At 42.9% G+C, this 19,068-nt stretch overlaps 1 protein-coding gene across 4 annotated transcripts in view; it reads left to right on the forward strand.

The window, feature by feature from the left end:
* MIS18BP1 (MIS18 binding protein 1) overlaps positions 1–19,068 on the forward strand; it is a 384,752-nt gene that overhangs the window by 84,432 nt on the left and 281,252 nt on the right. For all 4 annotated transcript variants that reach the window (XM_069208712.1, XM_069208715.1, XM_069208713.1 and 1 more), the window contains exons 7-8: positions 1,491–1,581; positions 15,848–16,221. In XM_069208712.1, the coding sequence (XP_069064813.1) occupies positions 1,491–1,581; positions 15,848–16,221 (465 nt within the window). The remainder of the gene's footprint in view (positions 1–1,490; positions 1,582–15,847; positions 16,222–19,068) is intronic.

Here is a 19,068-nt window from a genome sequence, read left to right on the forward strand (position 1 = left end):
GTTTCTAGTTTGAATCAAAAGAACATTGCCAGAGAACGTGCTCATAATTAAGATAATGGTGCCAAGTAATTTGTTCCTTGCTTGACACAAAATATTTGTGAGAACACAATAATGGGGAGACTGGGAGCACGTCTAGTCCAGCATACAAGATCCCTTAATGTACTCATATACAAATGATATAGATAAAACAGTAGTTCTGTAGAGGTCAGAGCAAGCAGATCAGTGGCAAGAGCCCTCACACACCTAGATGGGTGTCATGCCTTTTCATCTGCAGCTCCTCATTGGGCCAGCGCTGCAATACCCAACGGGCCCCTCAAGGGAGCTCTTTGCTGGATGCCTTTTGAAATAAGTCTTCATGATGAAGTGAGAGTGGAGGTGGAGTGTATGTAGATTGGTTTAAGTGTGGTATAAAAATAACTAAGAGAGACCATACAAGATTTTAATACATGGAACCTCTTGTTACAAGTAAAAACAAAGGGTGGCTGTATTCGAGACTCACTGGAAAGTGAAAACATTGGTCAGAATGTTTCTCACCTTACAAAGTCCCTTCGGATCTGGGCAATTCATCAGGACTATGTAAACTAATCTACCAATCACTGGGGTTAGAGTAGGGATAAACAACAATACCCAATCTAAAGAAATCACCCTCAACTGTAGGGTATACTTTAAGATACCTAAAATACGACCCAGTTTGAGTAAGTAAATGGCCCCTTAGTTGATGACAGAGACTGGTCCAGCTGTGAAGTAAAAGGTGTCCAGCCCGCTAGGAAAGCTGTGGCCTGCCCCTCTCTGCCACCCTAAAGGGTTAGTAGCCATAACTATAGTAAAGCTGTGCAGAGTGAATTTCCGGCTGTCATGATGATGAAACTCTTGTTTCACAAGGACGCTTAAAATATTTTCCATATTTCACAGGCCCTTGTGAAATGAGTTTTTTTTATCACTGGATTCTGTGCAATAAAGGCACCCAAACTAAATATATTTTTAAAGACCTATCATTGGGTGTTCTTAACAACTGTGCTCTGATTCAGAACATTTTACATCAAAAGCTCTCATTAGGCTTGCATGTTTGTCTAAGAGAAAATTGGGTCACATATAAAAAGCCATCTATAGTTAGGGAGCAGCACGTTCTCCTGAGCCACACAAGACTGCAGCCAGTTTTTGTGCTCAATTAGTTTAAGACTTTTCTTTCCTTTTAACCACCATTTAACTGGTAATCAATGTAGTGCTTTCATTATGCAAGCAGTTGCAAAAGCTAGTGCTGAAAGCCTTTGCATCTGATTTTGTACTTTGCAACCAGGTCTGGATGATCCCTTAATTGTGTTAGCATGGCAAAATTGCTAAGATCACATTTATAATTCTGTTGCTGTTTTTCAGAGCTGTTTGCCATCAAGGTATATGACTTTGCAAAACTCAAAATTCGGAATACCATTTACAAACACTCTTTTCAGGCACTTTACAAACAGTAATTCTATTGTTTTCTGTTACATCAGGTTTCCCTTCTAAATTTCTTAAGATTTTTGCATCTGGTTTTCCTGAAGATTGGAAAGTCTATGTTGATAATTACTTAAAGGAAAAAAACAGGTAAGGCATTTGCATTTTTCTAGCTTTTAATATCATCTAAGATTATCAAAGAAATATCCTTTGTTTTGATTACCTATGGGAATGCTGCTACTTTGTGTCACAGAAAGTGTTTAATTTGAGCTGGTGGTTTCCAGTGCTCGGCACCTGCACTCAATTGTCAACTCTAGCACTTACGACAGCCCGCCGCAAGGTGGGGATGTTTGTCTAATTTTGTAGTGAGCACAACAGGTTTTTTAAAGTTCAATGTACGTTCAAAATGACTAATATCTGCTACTCATAGCAATAGAAATAGCTTGGGTGGCAGGAATTAGCCATTTTTAATGTAAATCAAAAATCTGAACTGTCACTTGTAGGTGTGTGGTTGTTAGAAGTTGTGTTAGTTCCTTCATTGGCAGCACTAGTGGGGTCAATGGGTGGAAGCTGCAATGGCCTTCTGATTAGGGCCCTGGCACTCACATGTTTACAAATTCAGCACTGGTCACGCGAAATGTTTGTGGCTTACCTAGAACCTTTTTAAGCCTCTCTGTCATATAGACTTAAACTCAAAAAAATCTTAAAGACCTCTGGAATATAGGAACTATCTTAGGTGACAAATTTCTGCACTCTAGTACCTTCGTCTTCACTTTTTTCAAAGTATTAATTTGGTCATGTAAACATTAGAACCAGAAATGTTTTTTATATATATATATATATATATATATATATATATATTCACACACATACATACATACACGCACACACACTAGATAGGAGCAGCCAGCTTCAGGCACTAGTGAACATTTTTAATGCATGGGTTATGTGTGTGCGTGGAGCTTTTTCTGTAAGCCATTTTCTATCCATGTCCAGGTGGATGAAAATCAGCTCGTGTTCAGGAATAGCTTGGAAAAGTAACTTGAATAAAAGCATTTTAGGACCTCAAGAGGTGTCGGTATGGTTGTGTGTGTCTCTGCTCATAGATATTGTTTACATGTTTGGTTGCTTTTATTGCACAGAATTCAGTGGTATAAAAATCCATATGTTTGAGGCATGTGTGGCTGTAGATACAGATGCTTAAAGGGTTCAGAAGTGTGCAAGTTGTTTTTCTTCTAAAAAAAAAAAAAGTAATTGGAGTCACAAATTAGAGTGACTCCTCTTGCTGGTAATGCACATGGGCATCAACTCCATTGTTTTCTTCTGCATTCACGTTTGGATGTGTGCTACTCTGCTCTGTCTCAGCATTGTTGTTTACTATTTTAGGCCTAACAGTACTTTCAATCGCGATTAGTATTCAATTCCTCTTCGATCGGTCATCGATGTCGGTCTCGTCTGGGTGACTCGGTTCGACCACAGGCCCACGGGATATTCACCCTTCGGGGCAATACTTCTAGACTGCTAACATCTTAGCCATGTATGTCTGGTGATGGGACAGACTCCCTTTCGGTTCTGCCCTCGCTGTCATGCCAAGTTTCCACTCACTGATCAACATCAGGTGTGTAACTTGTGCCTTTTTGCAGACAAATATTTTGAAGATACCTGCAAAGCCTGCAAATCCTTCAAGTCCAAGAAAACGTTAAGAGACCAATGAGCTTGATGACTTGAGAATACTCCGGACATTTTCAGAGCAGAAGAACTTCAGGAGGAAGTTTACACTCAAGGGCTAGCAGCAGTTGAAGGCACCTTCTCCTACGAGGACAACTCCGATTGCCAGATGTACAAACTCGCACCGGGACAATCTGTGAGCACACAGCCCTTTCCACACTGGCCCCAGCCACCCGTTCGAAAGGGCGTAACACTTGCCCAAGACCAGCTAATGTCTTCCATTGTGCCACTGCTGCCTTTGGGCCATGGTCAACACCAAATAGCTGTGTCTGAAATGCCCAGCCCTGCCTCATCGCTGAAAACACAGCAGAAGACTCATGCACCTGTCCCGACTCCCCCACCATTGGAGTCGAGCCCAACTTCAAAGTCGAAGACCATGGCAGTGAAACATCTCTCGCCAGATGACACCACAACATACCATGATGCCGTAGGTAAAGCAGCTGCATATCACAAGGTCGAACTCGACACTGACCCTAAAGAGGATTTGTTTTATTTTAAACCCTCTCCTCAGCACAGTACTTACCTATGCTTAAAGGGATGCTCCGACACACACCAGACATCCTCAGAGAACCTGCAAAGCCTGCAAATCCTTCAGGTCCAAGAAAACATAACTCCGAGGGTAGATAAATAGTACAAAACATCTCCATCTGACCCACATATATTAAAGGCCAACTGCCTCCTGACTGTCTGGTGGTCGCTACAGCAAGAAAAACAGCAAATTCACAAACATCTGGTGCATCACCACCACCAGATAAAGAAAGTAGAAAGATAGATGCAGCAGGGATGTGGGTGGCAGCCCAGTCCGCCAACGAATGAAGAATGACAAATTCCTTTGCACTCCTCTTCTGCAACAACAGAGCACATTGGAATGAAATGGAGAGACTCCTCCTACATCTCCTAGAAGAATTAAAAAAAACAAAAAACAAACAAGATAGCCTCTGACGGAAAATTAACTGCCAATAGCTCAGTCCACTGCACCCTGGATGTAGTAGACACAGCAGCAAGATGCATTAATTTTATCCTACTACTCAGATGCCATGCCTGGCTCAGAGTTTCTGGCTTCAAGCCATAAGTACACACACAACTTATTGTTCCCCTCCCCCTACACACACACACCTCATTGGCAAGAATTTGTTTGGTCCTCAGGTGGACAGCTGGTTGGAAAAGATAAAGAAAAGCAACAAAATGGCCAAAACCATGGAAGTATTATAAACACCATCTCAAAGAGGTGTCTTTTGCCATTTTTCTTACCGTGGGGCTGCTAAAACCACCCCCACAGATATATCCGCAGTTGCTCAGGGAAGGAGTTCAAGCACTTCTACAAAAAGGTGCAATAGAACCAGTGCCAATATACCAGTAAGGCACACGGGTCTAATCACTCAATTTCCTTGTCCCAAAAAGGATGGGTTTCTAAGACCAATCTTGGACCTCCAACCCCTAAACCAATACTTCTTTTCAGAGCATTTTCACATGCTTACTCTCCAAGACGTCATCCCATTGTTCAGCAAGGCGACTTCATGACCGCACTCGATGGGACAGACTCCTATTTCTACATCCAAATTCCCCCAGCGCATTGTTGATATTTCAGGATTGTAATAAACCACAAACATTTCCAATTCGAAGTGCTACCCTTCTGGCTCACAACTGCCCCCCAGGATCTTCAAGAAATATCTCAGTGGTAGCAACCCAAAGGCAAAACATACACGTTTTTCCATTGTTGGACAACTGGCTCATCAAAAATGCTACTGGTTCAGTGTTTCCAACACATTCAGGCCACCATAAATTAACTTCATCAATTAGGCTTCACTATCAATGCAGTCAAGATCTACCTCCAGCCTCTACAGCTGCAACCCAACTTAAGAGCCATCCTCCATTCACAACAAAGTGTAGCTTACCCAAATGCCACCAGGATTCAATCCTTTCAAACACTTATTCCACTGTTTCAATCCCTTCAGTAGATAAAAGGTAAGGTCAGTCATGCATCTTCTAGGTCTGATGGCTTCATTCATAGACATAGTACCTCATGCCAGACTCAACATGCGTCCATTGCAAGAGTGCTTAGCACACCAATGGCCTCGAGCGGAGGGTCAATTAGATGACCTAGTATTAGTCAAGCTTGCCAGTCTGTGCAATGTTGGAACACCAGCAGTCTCCTAAAAGGACGGCCTTTCCTGGGCCTAGTTCCACAGAGAACAATAACAACGGATGCCCCCCTCAGGGGTTGGGGAGCGCATTCACAGGATCTCACTATTCAGGGACACTGGACACTCAAACAGAATGCAGATTTGCAGGTCATCCTGTTGGGAAGGGATTGTTAACATCCTTGCCAGAGCAGGCTTTGTTCTTGTCTATGCATATAAACAAAATACACTGTTCCAAGCGAAAGTAGGTGAAAGGATATTAAGGAGTCCTAAATTTTAGGAGCAAAAGTCCTCACACACCCAGATGGGTGTCATGATTCATCATCGGAGTGCTCCTCGTCAGACCAGCGCTGCAATGTCTGACGGGCTCCCCCCAAAAAAGGGGGGGCTCTTTGCCAGAGATCTTTTCTTAATGATGCCAAGACCCCAAGAGTGAGTTTGGACAACAAGGAAAACTAGGAGAGTCTAAGTGGAAGTTAAAATTGGCTCACAGGCCCAAAAAACTTTATTGATCCATAAGGAGGGTTGAGGCCAAGATTAAAAAAAAAAATGATGAAAGAGTAAAACAGAGACAATGGTCAATCACTCTTTCCCACAGAAATGCAGGAGAAGGGGTGGGGAATTACCAAACCATCCCTAGAGAAGGGTCAACATGCTTCGCGTCTCTATGGTCCAGCCGGATCCTACGACGCTTCTTCAGGACCTGATGATTACATGCTTCTCCTAAGTGTCAAAAAAAGGACTGTAATAACCTGAAACTATCAGTAATGATGTATCTAGTCACTTGCACTAGTACGGAAAAAACTTGAACAAACTATTCCTAAATTTCGCCCACTTGGACTGGTGAAGGCTGCACATTTTGGACTTTGGGACGCTGCCATCTAGAAAAATCTACAAGACATAGACACATCTGAAAACTAAACATCTGGGTGAGTCCAGGGTGGTGTGCTTCACATGCACCCGCACCATTTTCTTACCCACAATGCCCTGCAAACCTCCAACTATGTTTGAAATCGCACATTTTGCCACATTTTTGTGATGAAACTTTCGGAATCTGCAGGAATCCACAAAATTCCTACCACCCAGCATTGTCACATCTACGCCGATAAAAATTCTGCCCCACTTGTCAGCCTAAAAATGATTTTTTTTTTCCCCAAGCTGCCCTTTTAGACCCGCTTTGGTTACCCCTCAATTTTGACTTGTTTTTGGCCGTTCCCTGTCACAAGCACTTGGCCCACCTACAGTGCGGTATAATTTTTATCAGGAGACTGAGGGGAATGTTGGGTGAAAGGTAATTTGTGCCGGTGCAGTGATCCCACCCAGAAATGTGGGGAAAATGTGATTTTTATTTATTTATTTTTTTAGCTAAATTTGAGGTTTGCTGAAGATTCAGGGTAAGAAATCTCTGGGGGATCCAAGCAAGTCACCCCTCCCTGGACTCCATTGGGTGTCTAGTTTTCAGAAATGTCTGGGGTTTGGTCGGTTTTCCTAGATGGCTGCTGAGCCCAGGACCAAAAACGCAGGTCATCCCCCCCGCACCGTAAAAACAGGTAGTTTTGCTGGAAAGCTGGGTGGAATGAAGTTTGTGGCTCCTCTCAGATTCCACAACTTTTCAGCACTGAAATGGGAGAGAAAAGTTTTTTTGGGGGGGGGGGGGTTAGACAATTTTTGAGGTTTGCAAAGGATTCTGGGTGCCAGAACTTGGTGACTTCCCCACAAGTTAACCCATCCTGGGTTCCTCTAGGTGTCTAGTTTTAAAAAATGTACAGGTTTGGTAGGTGTTCCTAGGTGCCAGCTGAGCTAGAGGCCAAAATCCAGAGCTAGGCACTTTGCAAAAAACAAGTCCGTTTTCTTTGGGAAACATTGTGTTTTGGGGTGTTTCCTGTCGCGGGCACTAGGATACCCACACAAGTGAGGTACCATTTTTATCAGGAGACTTGGGTGGAATGCTGGGTGGAAAGATGTTTGTGGCTCCTCTCAGATTCCAGAACCTTGCAGCACTGAAATGGGAGAACAAAGTGTTTTTTGATTTTGCCACATTTTGAGGTTTGCAAAGGATTGTGGGTAACAGAACCTGGTGAGAGCGCCACAAGTTACACTATCCTGGGTTCCTCTAGGAGTCTAGTTTTCAGAAATGCCCAGGTTTGCTAGGTTTACCTAGGTGCCAGCTGAGCTAGAGGCCAAAATTCACAGCTAGGCACTTTACAAAAAAAACGTCGGATTTCAATTTAAAAATGTGATGTGTCCATGTTATTTTTTTTTTTTTTTTTTGCGTTTCCTTTCGCGGGCGCTAGGCCCACCCAGACAAGTGAAGTACCATTTTTATCGGGAGACTTGGGGGAACACAGAATAAAAGAACAAGTGTTATTGCCCACTGTCTTTCTCTACATTTTCTCCTTACAAATGTAAGGCAGTGTGTAAGAATGAAGTGTATTTGAGAAATGTCCTGTAATTCACATGCTAGTATGGGGACCCCCGAATTCAGAGATTTGCACTGCTTCTCAGCACCTTATCTTCTGCCCATCTTGGAAATACAAAGATTTCTTCAATACTTATTTTTCACTCTTTATATTTTACCTAATGAATTGCTGTATACCCGGGATACAATGAAAACGCTTTGCAAGGTGCAACTCATTTATTGCCTCTGGGTACCTGGGCTTCTTGATGAACCTACAAGCGCTCTAGATCACCGCAGCCAGAAGAGTCCAGCAGACGTAATGGTATATTGCTTTTAAAAATATTGCATAGCAGGAAAAAGTTACAGAAAAAAATGTGGACAGAAATGGCTGTTTTTTCAACTCCGTTTCAATAGTTTTTTATTTCAGCTGTTATTTTCTGCAGGAAATTCTTGCAGGATCTACCTAATGACTCTTTGCTGAATTCAGAATTTTGTCTACTTTAAATGTTTAGCTGTCTGGGATCCAGCATTGGTGTCACTAACTGGCAGGAGGCTGAAAGCACAAAAAATAGTAAAAATGGGGTATGTCCCAGTAAAATGTCAAAATTGTGTTGAGAAATGTGGTTTTCTGATGCATGGCTGTCTGTTTCTGAAAGCTGGGAAGATAATGATTTTTGCATTGCAAACCCTTTGTTGATGCCATTTACAGGGGAAAAAACATAAGCCTTCTTCTGGAGCCATTTTCCCAATTTTTTTGGAAAAAAACAAAATGTTAGCTATATTTTGGCTAATTTCTTGGTCTCCTCCAGGGGAACCCACAACTCTGGGGCCCCTTAGAATCCCTAGGATGCTGGCAAAAAAGGACACAAATGTGGCATGGATAGCTTATGTGGACAAAAAGTTATGGGGGCCTAAGCGCAAACTACCCCAAATAGCCAATAAAAGGCTTGGCACAGGAGGGGAAAAGGCCTGGCAGCGAAGGGGTTAATGTTTTAATTGAAAGGCAAGAATATTCAATGTGGCTTGTACTCCATCACTGAGATCTGGTGGTTGCCTTCCTCATTCCAAATGAAATTTTATATTTCACAAGCTAGAAATATTGTGCCATTGGCTAAGTCTCTAATAAAATAATTTGTTAATAAAAACAGCCCGGGATTATTCTGGCCTACATAACTAAGTAAATGTGTCAGTCTCCATATAATAGGAATTTCAAAGCATTGAGAAATCGTATAATTGAGGCAAAAGAAAGTAGATTGAAATTGATTTGTATGTCATTTGTAACACAGAGCTCACAATGATTATCATTTTAGAATTAGACTGTTTAAAAAATTATCCGATTATACTAACTCGTTAATATTCATTTTAGGTAATAGGTTATATGTACAGACGGTGGTTACAATTGTCCCCGGCTGTATGTGAAGCTGCTGCATATTGAAAACAAAGGAATGTCAGCAGTTTTCCTAACAAAAAAATAATCTTTCATGTGACATCTATTTAGAATTGCCTTCTGCAATTTTTTCTGATATTGCTAGACTGCACTGTATAATGTTTTTTTTTTCCCTTTCACTTCCAGGCCATCCCTTTGAAACGGATTCATTTTTTTCTTGTATTGATGTTTTTCTTTGTCTGCTTAATAGAAATGAGCAAAAGCATTGCCTGGCTTGTTTTGAGATGGTCCGTTTTATGTTGGGTTGATGATAATAGCATCTCTTCTGCATTTGCTTATTACATTGTAAAGTCGCCTTGATTCTGATTTGGCAAGTAAGAAGCATTACACATTTGCATTGTTTGCCTGGATAATGTTCGTGTAGATATTTATTTTGTGCTTATTGCGATTTGCCATATTTTCAGCTGTCCTCAAGTTTCCCACTTGTTTTCCAGTTTATTTGATGTCCGCTGAAGGTGACTTGAATGTTTCTTGTCTTGCACATATACTAGATGGGAAAAACAAGAGTTGTCTGGTAAATGAATATTTCTTCAGTTGTTGGTTTTTATTTTTGAGAAAACTGGAATGATTACCTTGCTCATAGTAAAGCCAATATAAGGAGAAAGTTATTTACTCAGGTGAAGACAATAACATTTATGAGGGAGGGTCTGAACTGCTTCAAGTAGTGCAGCTAAGCAAATCATTTAGCACCCTTGTAAGTTCCTAGCAAACGCTAACCCTGGTACCTAGGGCCTGGACACAAGAGGGTCACTAAGGGCTGCAGCATGTATTTTGCCACCCTAAGAGACCACGCCCCCCTTTACAAATTGCATGCAGCCTGCCATTGCAAACTGCGTGTAATAGTGCAAACTCTGAGTGAAAACACGACGTGGCACACTCAATGTGTGCCATGCCAAAGTCACTCCATCATACATATAGGTCACTCCTACAGCAGGTCCTCGGGCCCTGAGGCAGGGTGCATTATAGTCTGTGTGCGGACATGTCTGCATGAGCTGATATGCCCCTATGATGTCTAATTCTGTTACTGGATATTGCAGGTGAACAGGGAAGCCATCTTAAGGTATGTACTGGGCACTGGTCATTACAAGTCGGCCAGCTACATTATGGCTTCACTGTTTGGAATGAAACACCTTGTGTTAATAAACCCATCTTGATGCCAGTATTTTGTTTATTCTGACATGCACCCAAAGGGCACTTTAGAGGTTCCCCCTGAAACCTTCTAGTCCTCTAGCGTGCTGGCTGACTGGTATCGACCAGCCTACCACAGTTCTGCACCCCCTACCCCTCCACCCCCCCCCCCAGACGTGAGAGCCACACTCTGAGAGCAGAAATAGGGCCTGCTCCGTAGGAAGGTATCATCACCTCCTTCAACAGGTTGGCTAATAAATCTGCATGCCCCCTCTCCCCCCCCCCCCTTCCTGACCCTGAGGCCCATTATGCACCAGGACAGGTGAGAAATTAGCTATGCAAGTAGGCGTGTTGCACCACCTGGCTTGTCACACCCCTAAGGTGTACAGATTAATGTGGTCTACGAAAGAAGGGTTCCACCATCATGTTCTTGGTGAAATTAGGAACTCTGGTTCAGGGCTATGCCCACTCCCCACAGAAAGTGGTCATATAGGGGGTGTGTTCACCCCAGGGTTGAGTAGCCCATTGGCTATTACTCTACACTCCCCTAAACTGAGTATTTAGGTGGGCCCTTGACAGCAGGAACTCTGATTCATCTGACTGAAGAAAGAAGAGGACAAAGAAGAGTCAAAGAAGTGAGAACTGCTGACTGCTAGTGGACTTTGGCACAAAACTCTGCCAGTCTACCTTCTCCTGTCTCGACAATCACGACAACCTGACTTGTCCTTCAGCTGTACATCCTCCAAAAGCCTTGGAGGGCCTTCAGCACTTCGCCAAGCCATCAGCATCTTCCTTGAAGTGGAGGAGCCACTTTTCTGCTGCTTGCAGGTACCGACCGCACTTGCCTCATCCTACGTGTTGTTGGCAATCAGGCCCACAGAGGGAGCAACTCGCCTGGAGGGCGTTCTTATGTGAGCATGGGACCATCCCTGTTGTTTCTTCCAAGAATTGAAACATTGCCCCCTTCAGGAACATCCCTGGAGGATTTGCTGCAACCAAAGCTTGTTTGTGCCTGGACTAGACACCACTGCCACCAAAAGACGACCTGTACCCAAGGGACGATTCACTCAGTGAGGCTGTCCACAAAAGTGGCCTTGTTGCGTAGGCTCTCATTATTCTAATGAGATTACTGGATTTTGAGCTGCAGAATCGCCTGCGGTGTGGAGACTGAGTCTGACCCACTACAGGTGACACCTGTCGCCCCAATCCGGGTTTTGCTCCGGCTAACTAGCAGTGCCTTATCTCTACCCAAAGGCTGGGATGAATTGGGCAGCCGAGCGCAAGACATAATTGATTTCCCTGGGAGACCGTGGTCATTCAGGTCCCATCCGTTTCTCTCAGTTACATTAGTCTCACATACACAATGACAAACAGAGGCAGTATATGTTTCAATAAGATTTTAATGAAGCAACTGCATCTTAGATAGCAAAGCATATGCTACAATAACCAGAACGATAAGGCATGACAAGATTAAAACTGTGGCAAGGAGAGTATAGCATAGAAATAATGTTGTCTCTAGAGTCAATAGACTAATTCCTACCTAAACTATGATAGAGCACAGCGTGTTAAGCTCTAATTCTGCCCTTCAGATTCCCCTGGGAAGACATCATCCCCCATAACTGAGCAAAGGCCTGAAGTCTGCATAAGCAGCTGTAGGGAAGCGTTCAGCAATCAGCATACATTTGTGGTTCTCTGGATGGAATCTCCCTCTAACGTGTAAGGGACAGAGAAGTGTTTTTGTAATAAGCAGCTGATGTTCTGAGAAAATGGCCCTACGTAAGGATGTGTGTTTTTCTATGAATGTCCGAGACAAAACTTGTACCACGTTCACCTGCAACCTATCTTACTACAGCCTTGAATGAAACACAGAGTGAGCAAGAATGCCTTGTTTGAAAACATAGTGCTGGCCTAGGCAAAAACAGCTAGATAGAGAGAAATAAAACAAGACCGCAATAATAATAAAATGAAGCTGAATAAAATATATCTAGGTAAAAGTGCACAGCGGCAGGCCTAGTATGCTAAAATAATGTGCATGAAGTTATAACTAAAATCGCTACACAACAGCCTGACTTTTTTTTTTTCTTTCGCCTCTGCAGGTTGTAGGAAGTTGGCTCTGAATATACTATCTCAAAGTGAGCGATAGTGTGCAGAGAGTCCAAGGGTTCCCCTCAGAGGTTGGTAGTGGCAAAATTAGACAGTACTAATGCTCTATCTTGTGATAGTGTGGTAGAGCAGTAGGCTTATCAGAGGGTAGTGTTAAGCATTTGTTGTACACACAGGCAATACATGAGAACACACACTCAAAGACTTAACTCCAGGCCAATAGGTTTTCATATAGAAAAATATATTTTTTAATTCATTTTAGAACCACAAGATTAAAATTTTAGATAAGTACATAATTGTACAGTACGTCACACAGTTAAGTATAGAACTTTGATTTATTAGTACATACAGTTTTGGTAAAAATGGCAAAAAACTGTTTTAAAAGTGGACCGTGCAAAAATCAACAGTTCATGGGGGGAGGTAAGTATTGGTTAGTTTCTCAGGTAAGTAAGGCACTTACAAGTTCAGTCTCCTGGGCATAGGCAGCCCACCGTTGGGGTTTCAAGGCAACCCCAAACCCACAGCACCAGCAACACAGGGCCGGTCAGGTGCAGAGGTCAAAGGAGGGCCCAAATAACATAGGTGCCTATGGAGAACACGGGTGCGCCGGTTCCAGTCTGCTGGCAGGTAAGTACCTGCGGCCTCGGGGAGCAGACCAGGGTAGTTTTGTAGAGCACTGTGGGGTGGGGGGGGGGACACAGACACAGACACACAAAATACACCCTCAGCGGCACAGGGGCGGCCGGGTGCAGTGTGCAAAGTAGGTGTAGCATTGAAAGCAATGGAGGGACCCGTGGGGTCACTCTGATGATGCAGGCAGGGCACAGGGGGGCTTCTCGGGGCAGGCACCGACTGGGCTAGGATGAGGACCACCTGCTGGTCACTCCTGCACTGGTAGGTGGTTCCTTTGTTACCAGGCAGTCGCAATCAGGGAGAGCCTCTGGATCCTCTCTGCAGGCGTTGCTGTGGTGGTGCAGGGAGGTCAACACAGGGTATCCACGTCGTTGGAGTTGCCTGGGGGGTCCTCTCTACGGTGTTGGTTCTCCTGAACTCGAGCCAGGGGTATCGGGTGCAGAGTCTGAAGACTCATGCTTCCGGAGTAAGGGCCTTTTTAAAATTGGTTTCTTGTTGCTGTTTTTGAACAGAGCCGCTGTTCTCTGGAGGTTCTTGGTCCTTTAGGTGCAGGGCAGTCCTCTGAGTCCTCAGAGGTCACTGTGCAGGTTCTTTGAGTCTGGAGACAGGCCGGTAGGGCTGGGGCCAAGTCAGTTGTCGTCTCTGTCGTCTCTGTGGGGCTTTCAGGTCAGCAGGTCTTTTCCTTTCCTCAGGTTGCAGGAATCTGCTTTCCTGGGTTCAGTGTCGGCCCTGAATACTCAATATAGGGGTGTGTTTAGGTCTGGGGCAGTAGCCAATGAGGGAAGGGGGCACATCCCTATTCCTATTGGGGGAATCCGCCAAAAGCAAAATGGAGGATTTCTTAAGGCAGGGGTCACCTCAGCTCAGGACATCTTAGGGGCCGCCCTGACTGGTGGGTGAGTCCTTGTTTTTCTCATTATCTCCTCTGGACTTGCTGCCAAAAGTAGGGGCTGTGTCTGGGGGGCAGCCATCTCCACTGGCTGGAGTGCCCTGGGACATTGTAATAATAAGCCTGATCCTCTTAGGCTCACTGCTAGGTGTTACAGTTTGTGCAGGGGGGAGGTGTGAAGCACCTCCACCCAGTGCAGGCTTTGTTTCTGGCCTCAGAGAGCACAAAGGCTCTCACCCCATGGAGTCAGAAACTCGTCTCAGTGGAAGAATGGCACAGGCCAGTCAGTCCTGCACTGAAGGATTGGGTAAAATACAGGGGGCATCTCTAAGATGCCATCTGTGTGCATTTTGTAATAAATCCAGCACTGGCATCAGTGTGGGTTTATTATTCTGAGAAGTTTGATACCAAACTTCCCAGTATTCAGTGTAGCCATTATGGAACTGTGGAGTTCTTTTTGACAAACTCCCAGACCATATACTTAATATGGCCAAACTGTACTTACAATGTCTAAGAATAGACTTAGACACTGTAGGGGCATATTGCTCATGCAGCTATGCCCTCACCTGTGGTATAGTGCACCCTGCCTTAGGGCTTTAAGGCCTGCTGGAGGGATGACTTACCTATGCCGCAGGCAGTATTTTGTGTGCATGGCATCCTGAGGGGATGCTATGTCGACTTTGCCTTTTCCTCCCCACCAACACACACAATCTGCAGTGTGCATGTGTTAGGTGAGGGGTCCCTTAGGGTGGCACAACACATGCTGCAGCCCTTGGGGACCTTCCCTGGTCACAGGGCCCTTGGTACCACTGGTACCTTTTACAAGAGACTTATCTGTGTGCCAATTGTGGAAACAATGGTACATTTGTAGTGAAAGAACACTGGTTCTGGGTCCAGGTTAGCAGGGTCCCAGCACACTTCTTAGTCAAGTCAACATCAATATCAGGCAAAAAGTGGGGGTTAACTGCAACAGGGAGCCATTTTCCTACGCAGGTCTAACCAAGCACTGTGAACGCCATTGACGCACAGGGCCAGCTAACTAAAAACCCTCTGCACCTGGGCTCCCTGGGTCCACGAACATCAATTGTGTCCCCTTACTCCCAGGACCATCACAAACTGAGCCCCCATTAGGAGCTCCCGGACTTGTCCTCAACTCCCCCTCCGCATCCTGTTTCTAGGTGTCCCTACTCTTTGGCAACTGTGCAGTGCGCAAAACACTGACTCATCCAGCAGCTCTGCACCCAGACTTCCTGGGCAGGTACAAAAGAACTGCTGGTGGTTTTTGTGACCTTGGTCCCCTAGCACTCTAAGATTACAGAGGGCCCGAGTTACTTCTGCAAATACCTGTATGCAGTTCATGTACTTTACCCATTGAAAGTCGTTGCTGTGTAAAAACGCATTTGAGTGACATTTTTATGTACCTACAAAAATTGATACACTGAAAAGTACTTAGCCAGATCAAAGTCCTTGGCATTAAAATAAATATAAAAATAGCTGTTGTTTTTTTCTAAATTGGTCTCAAGTTTCTTCTTGAATATGGTTCTCATTTACTGACTGTGTTAAACAAATGCTTAGCACTACACTCTGATAAGCCTAAACTGCTTGCCCACACTACCACAACAGAGAGCATTTAGGGTTATTACTTTGACCTTTTTCAGCCAATGAGGGTGGACTGTATTGTCTACATAGTGTACCTCTACATTTGATACACTACATAGCTAGCCAGCTTCCTACAGGCCCACATCTTGCAAACTGCTCTGTCTAATAAGGAACATTACAAAAATTTAATAATTCCAGCTCTGAATTCTGATATTGGTATCTTGGAATATATCATATCGAAATTAATACTAGGATAAAAGTATCATTCGGTAAAACTGTTGGGTGAACCTAGTCTAACTGTATACTGAATAATATCATGCAAACACTAACATGCCGTTTGTTTCCCTTAGTGAAATATCCACATCTAAGATCCCACAAAAACAAGGAATTGATACGAAAGTGAATGAAAAGAATAACATAGAAACAGTAGTGGGTGATGCGGGCTCAAATGTTCGCAAAACATCCAGAACCATCACAAATTCACTACGAACTAACTCTAATGATAACACACAGCATTTGTGGGAAATTAAAAAGTCAAAAAGCAAAGAAGGAAAAAACAAAAGATATGCTACCAGGCGGTTAAGGAGTAAGACATTCTTCCGTTATGGTGATGCTGAAGAGATGGACTCAATGGAAAGTCTTTCAGAAGACAATCAGACATATGAAGTTGTTAAAACAAATTCTCGTGTTAAAAAGACCAAGTCCGGATACAGCAGAGCAAACGGTAAGATATCTAAGTGTTATAAATTTTCAAAGCAGCTTTCTTTCCAGTGAAAGCCCCACTTCTACTTGTCATCTATTGACAATGAATTTCACACATCAGGGCGGGAATTGCAATCTCCATAGCAAAATAGAAAGCATTCTTGCATTGCTTTTCCTTGGTCAGAGAACAGGGAATACAAAAAAAAACAAATTCCACTCTTAAAATGGATCGTATTTGGTGCATTGTCTCTGAGACGATTCAGTGTTTTGAATGTACCATCTTTATTGTACACGATAGCATACTTTCCAAATGCCCTGTTTAGTAGGGCTTTCCCTGTCGTAAACCATCTTTCTTCTTACCCCTTTCACCATAGTTTACTTTTTTTCACAACATATGCCTTTGGCACATACCAAATACTGGATTTGTCTTTGTCTGAAGAGTTCCATCAATCTGCGTATTTTTCTGTCCAGTATCTCTACAAAATGGAGAATGACTTATGTGTTCCCAGGGCAAGTTTCGCTTTTCCCCCATTACTCTCACATAGTTCAGGAAGTTTATAGCTCCTACTCCTATCAATTGCTGCAAATGTATTTCAGTTTTTTCTTTTTCAAAAATGTATTTCTGCCATTTTGAGTATTCCCTGTTGCAAGTCTAGAGATGACAAGGTATTTCCCTTGAAGATCATGGTAATCTATTTTTTTATATTGTATTTTCACATTCTTGTCCTCCTTTCTACCTTATACTTTAATGTTTGTCAGCTGTGCATTTTGTTATCTTTAAAATGGCCTACATTTTTAGTCACGTTGATTGTGTTTTTCATTTTTAGCTGATGAAATAATTGCTTATTGTGGCGCATAAATCTCATTTTGGAATAAGCAGTTCACTTCAGAAAGTGAGTGCTTCCTAAAATGCAAACAATGGCAACTTTATATTTTGTTTGAAACTAGTGGGAGGGAAAGGTGTATGGTGTATGCAATCCATGGCATCGCCAAAAATGTTGGGCAAAAGTATTCACCTGCAAATCTCTCCTCTCTTAATTTGTAATGAATATTCCTATAACACACTTGCCAAATCCTTTTGCTTGTCTTATAATATGAATGTTCTTTTAATTAATATTTTACAAAATGTTTAGGGTATATGATGTGTTCCTTCTATTATTACTGTGTGTTGCAGTACATTGTTATTTATGACTAAATAGTTCTACGGTATTAATGATGAGAACCCATTTCCACCTCTTTGAATGCAGTCTCATTTTACTTATAGTTGGAGTAAGCTGTGATAGACCCGTAAGTGTTGCTTATAAAGAACAAAAAGCACATGCGCTCAAAATGAATTTACTGCTCTGGCACGGGATCGTTTTAAAGAATTTACAGATATTAATATTCCTAGACATCAGGTTTAACACACAGGTTGCTTTGTACGATTGGCTTTGTAAATGAAGCAGTACAATCACTTCCATTGTATATGAATTGCAAAGTAGAGCTATGTGACACATAGATCTTACATTTTGCTTCAGGGAACACACATTCTTTTTTCAGTACTGTGGGGAAGACATAAGCAGACTGTACCCTTCAACCTGCACTTTGAGACCCAAGATTCTTCAGATGAGGATAACCCATGTATGTCATTACAGTGATTCACTGATTCACAGACAGATACATGGAATTGTACGTGCATTCTGAACTTCCATTTCCTTCTGTTAATGGGGCCATTGATACATGTATTGATTAATCACGAGACAGAGAAATTTTAGGTGCATTCTTTCCTTTCCTAAATCAACCTAGCAATTTTTTTTTTTTTTGCTTCTGATAACCTGGTGAAAACATCAAGCTTGTTTCTCCATTCAGTATCACTATTGTTCCTTATGAAACATCAGTATCTTACTGCCTTACTGCTTTTACAGTATTTCAGACTTTTATTTGAATCTTGGAGTGTTTTGTGTTTTTGATTCCACCCCCCTCCTCAGTCGGCGGAAAACACAGAGTTTTTTCTTGCTTTTTATTGGAAAGTTTTTTATTTGTTGATTATATTATTGATTTTTGTTTTAAATCTCTGTTATTGAGTTTTGCAGTGAGGTAGACCACATAAATACAAAGGCAATAACGCCAAATGTTAAAATTTTGCTTTCAGGCCAAGTAACCTGAGGCTTCACAAGGATCAGGCAGTATGTAAATAGCCAATGCAATACATTCACAAGCAACAATACAATTTCTGCTGCCCCCAGCAAAAATGGGAGATGGTCAGGGGGGAAAAGTGGTTTGGGATGAAAGGGAGTAAAGCAGCAGTACCGGGACAAAATTTGGTATTGTGGCACCACAGTAGGTAAGGGGTATTCTTTCCCTCTTCTCACAACCACATGCAAAGTAAAAATGGTGTTTTTCATGAAAATCAGGCAATGACAATGTAGTGTGATGAGGCTGCTGCCAGGATATGGATCTTCTAACATAATAATCTCATGCTACAGTTTTAAAGTGAATGAAAATTCAAAGCAACAAATAAGCAGCACTGGGAAAAATGAGAAATGAATGAAGCCTGCCTTGTAGTTGGCAACAGCTATCCTACTCTCTCATGAACGTTTTGCATTATGTGAGAGCACATCTCACGTATGGAGGCATTTGTGCCTGGTTTGATTTGTAGTTGACAGCTATTTGCATATGGCTTGGTCCAAACTGGGGTGACGTGGTGAGCAAAATAACGATGGATTAAACCCAGATTTGTGACTGGGGGTGATTGTTTGAAAAGTTTCAACACTCCGTCCATCATTTTTTGTGGTGTTGCTTTGTGCGCCCTAAGTGGCTAGGGTATGCTCAGACGTGTTTCCTTAGCTCGCTGCACCACTGGATTCAAGCTAGCCTGGCTGATGAAGGG

This window comes from Pleurodeles waltl, chromosome 9 (genome assembly GCF_031143425.1).
Source record: "Pleurodeles waltl isolate 20211129_DDA chromosome 9, aPleWal1.hap1.20221129, whole genome shotgun sequence".
NCBI classification, from domain to species: domain Eukaryota; kingdom Metazoa; phylum Chordata; class Amphibia; order Caudata; family Salamandridae; genus Pleurodeles; species Pleurodeles waltl.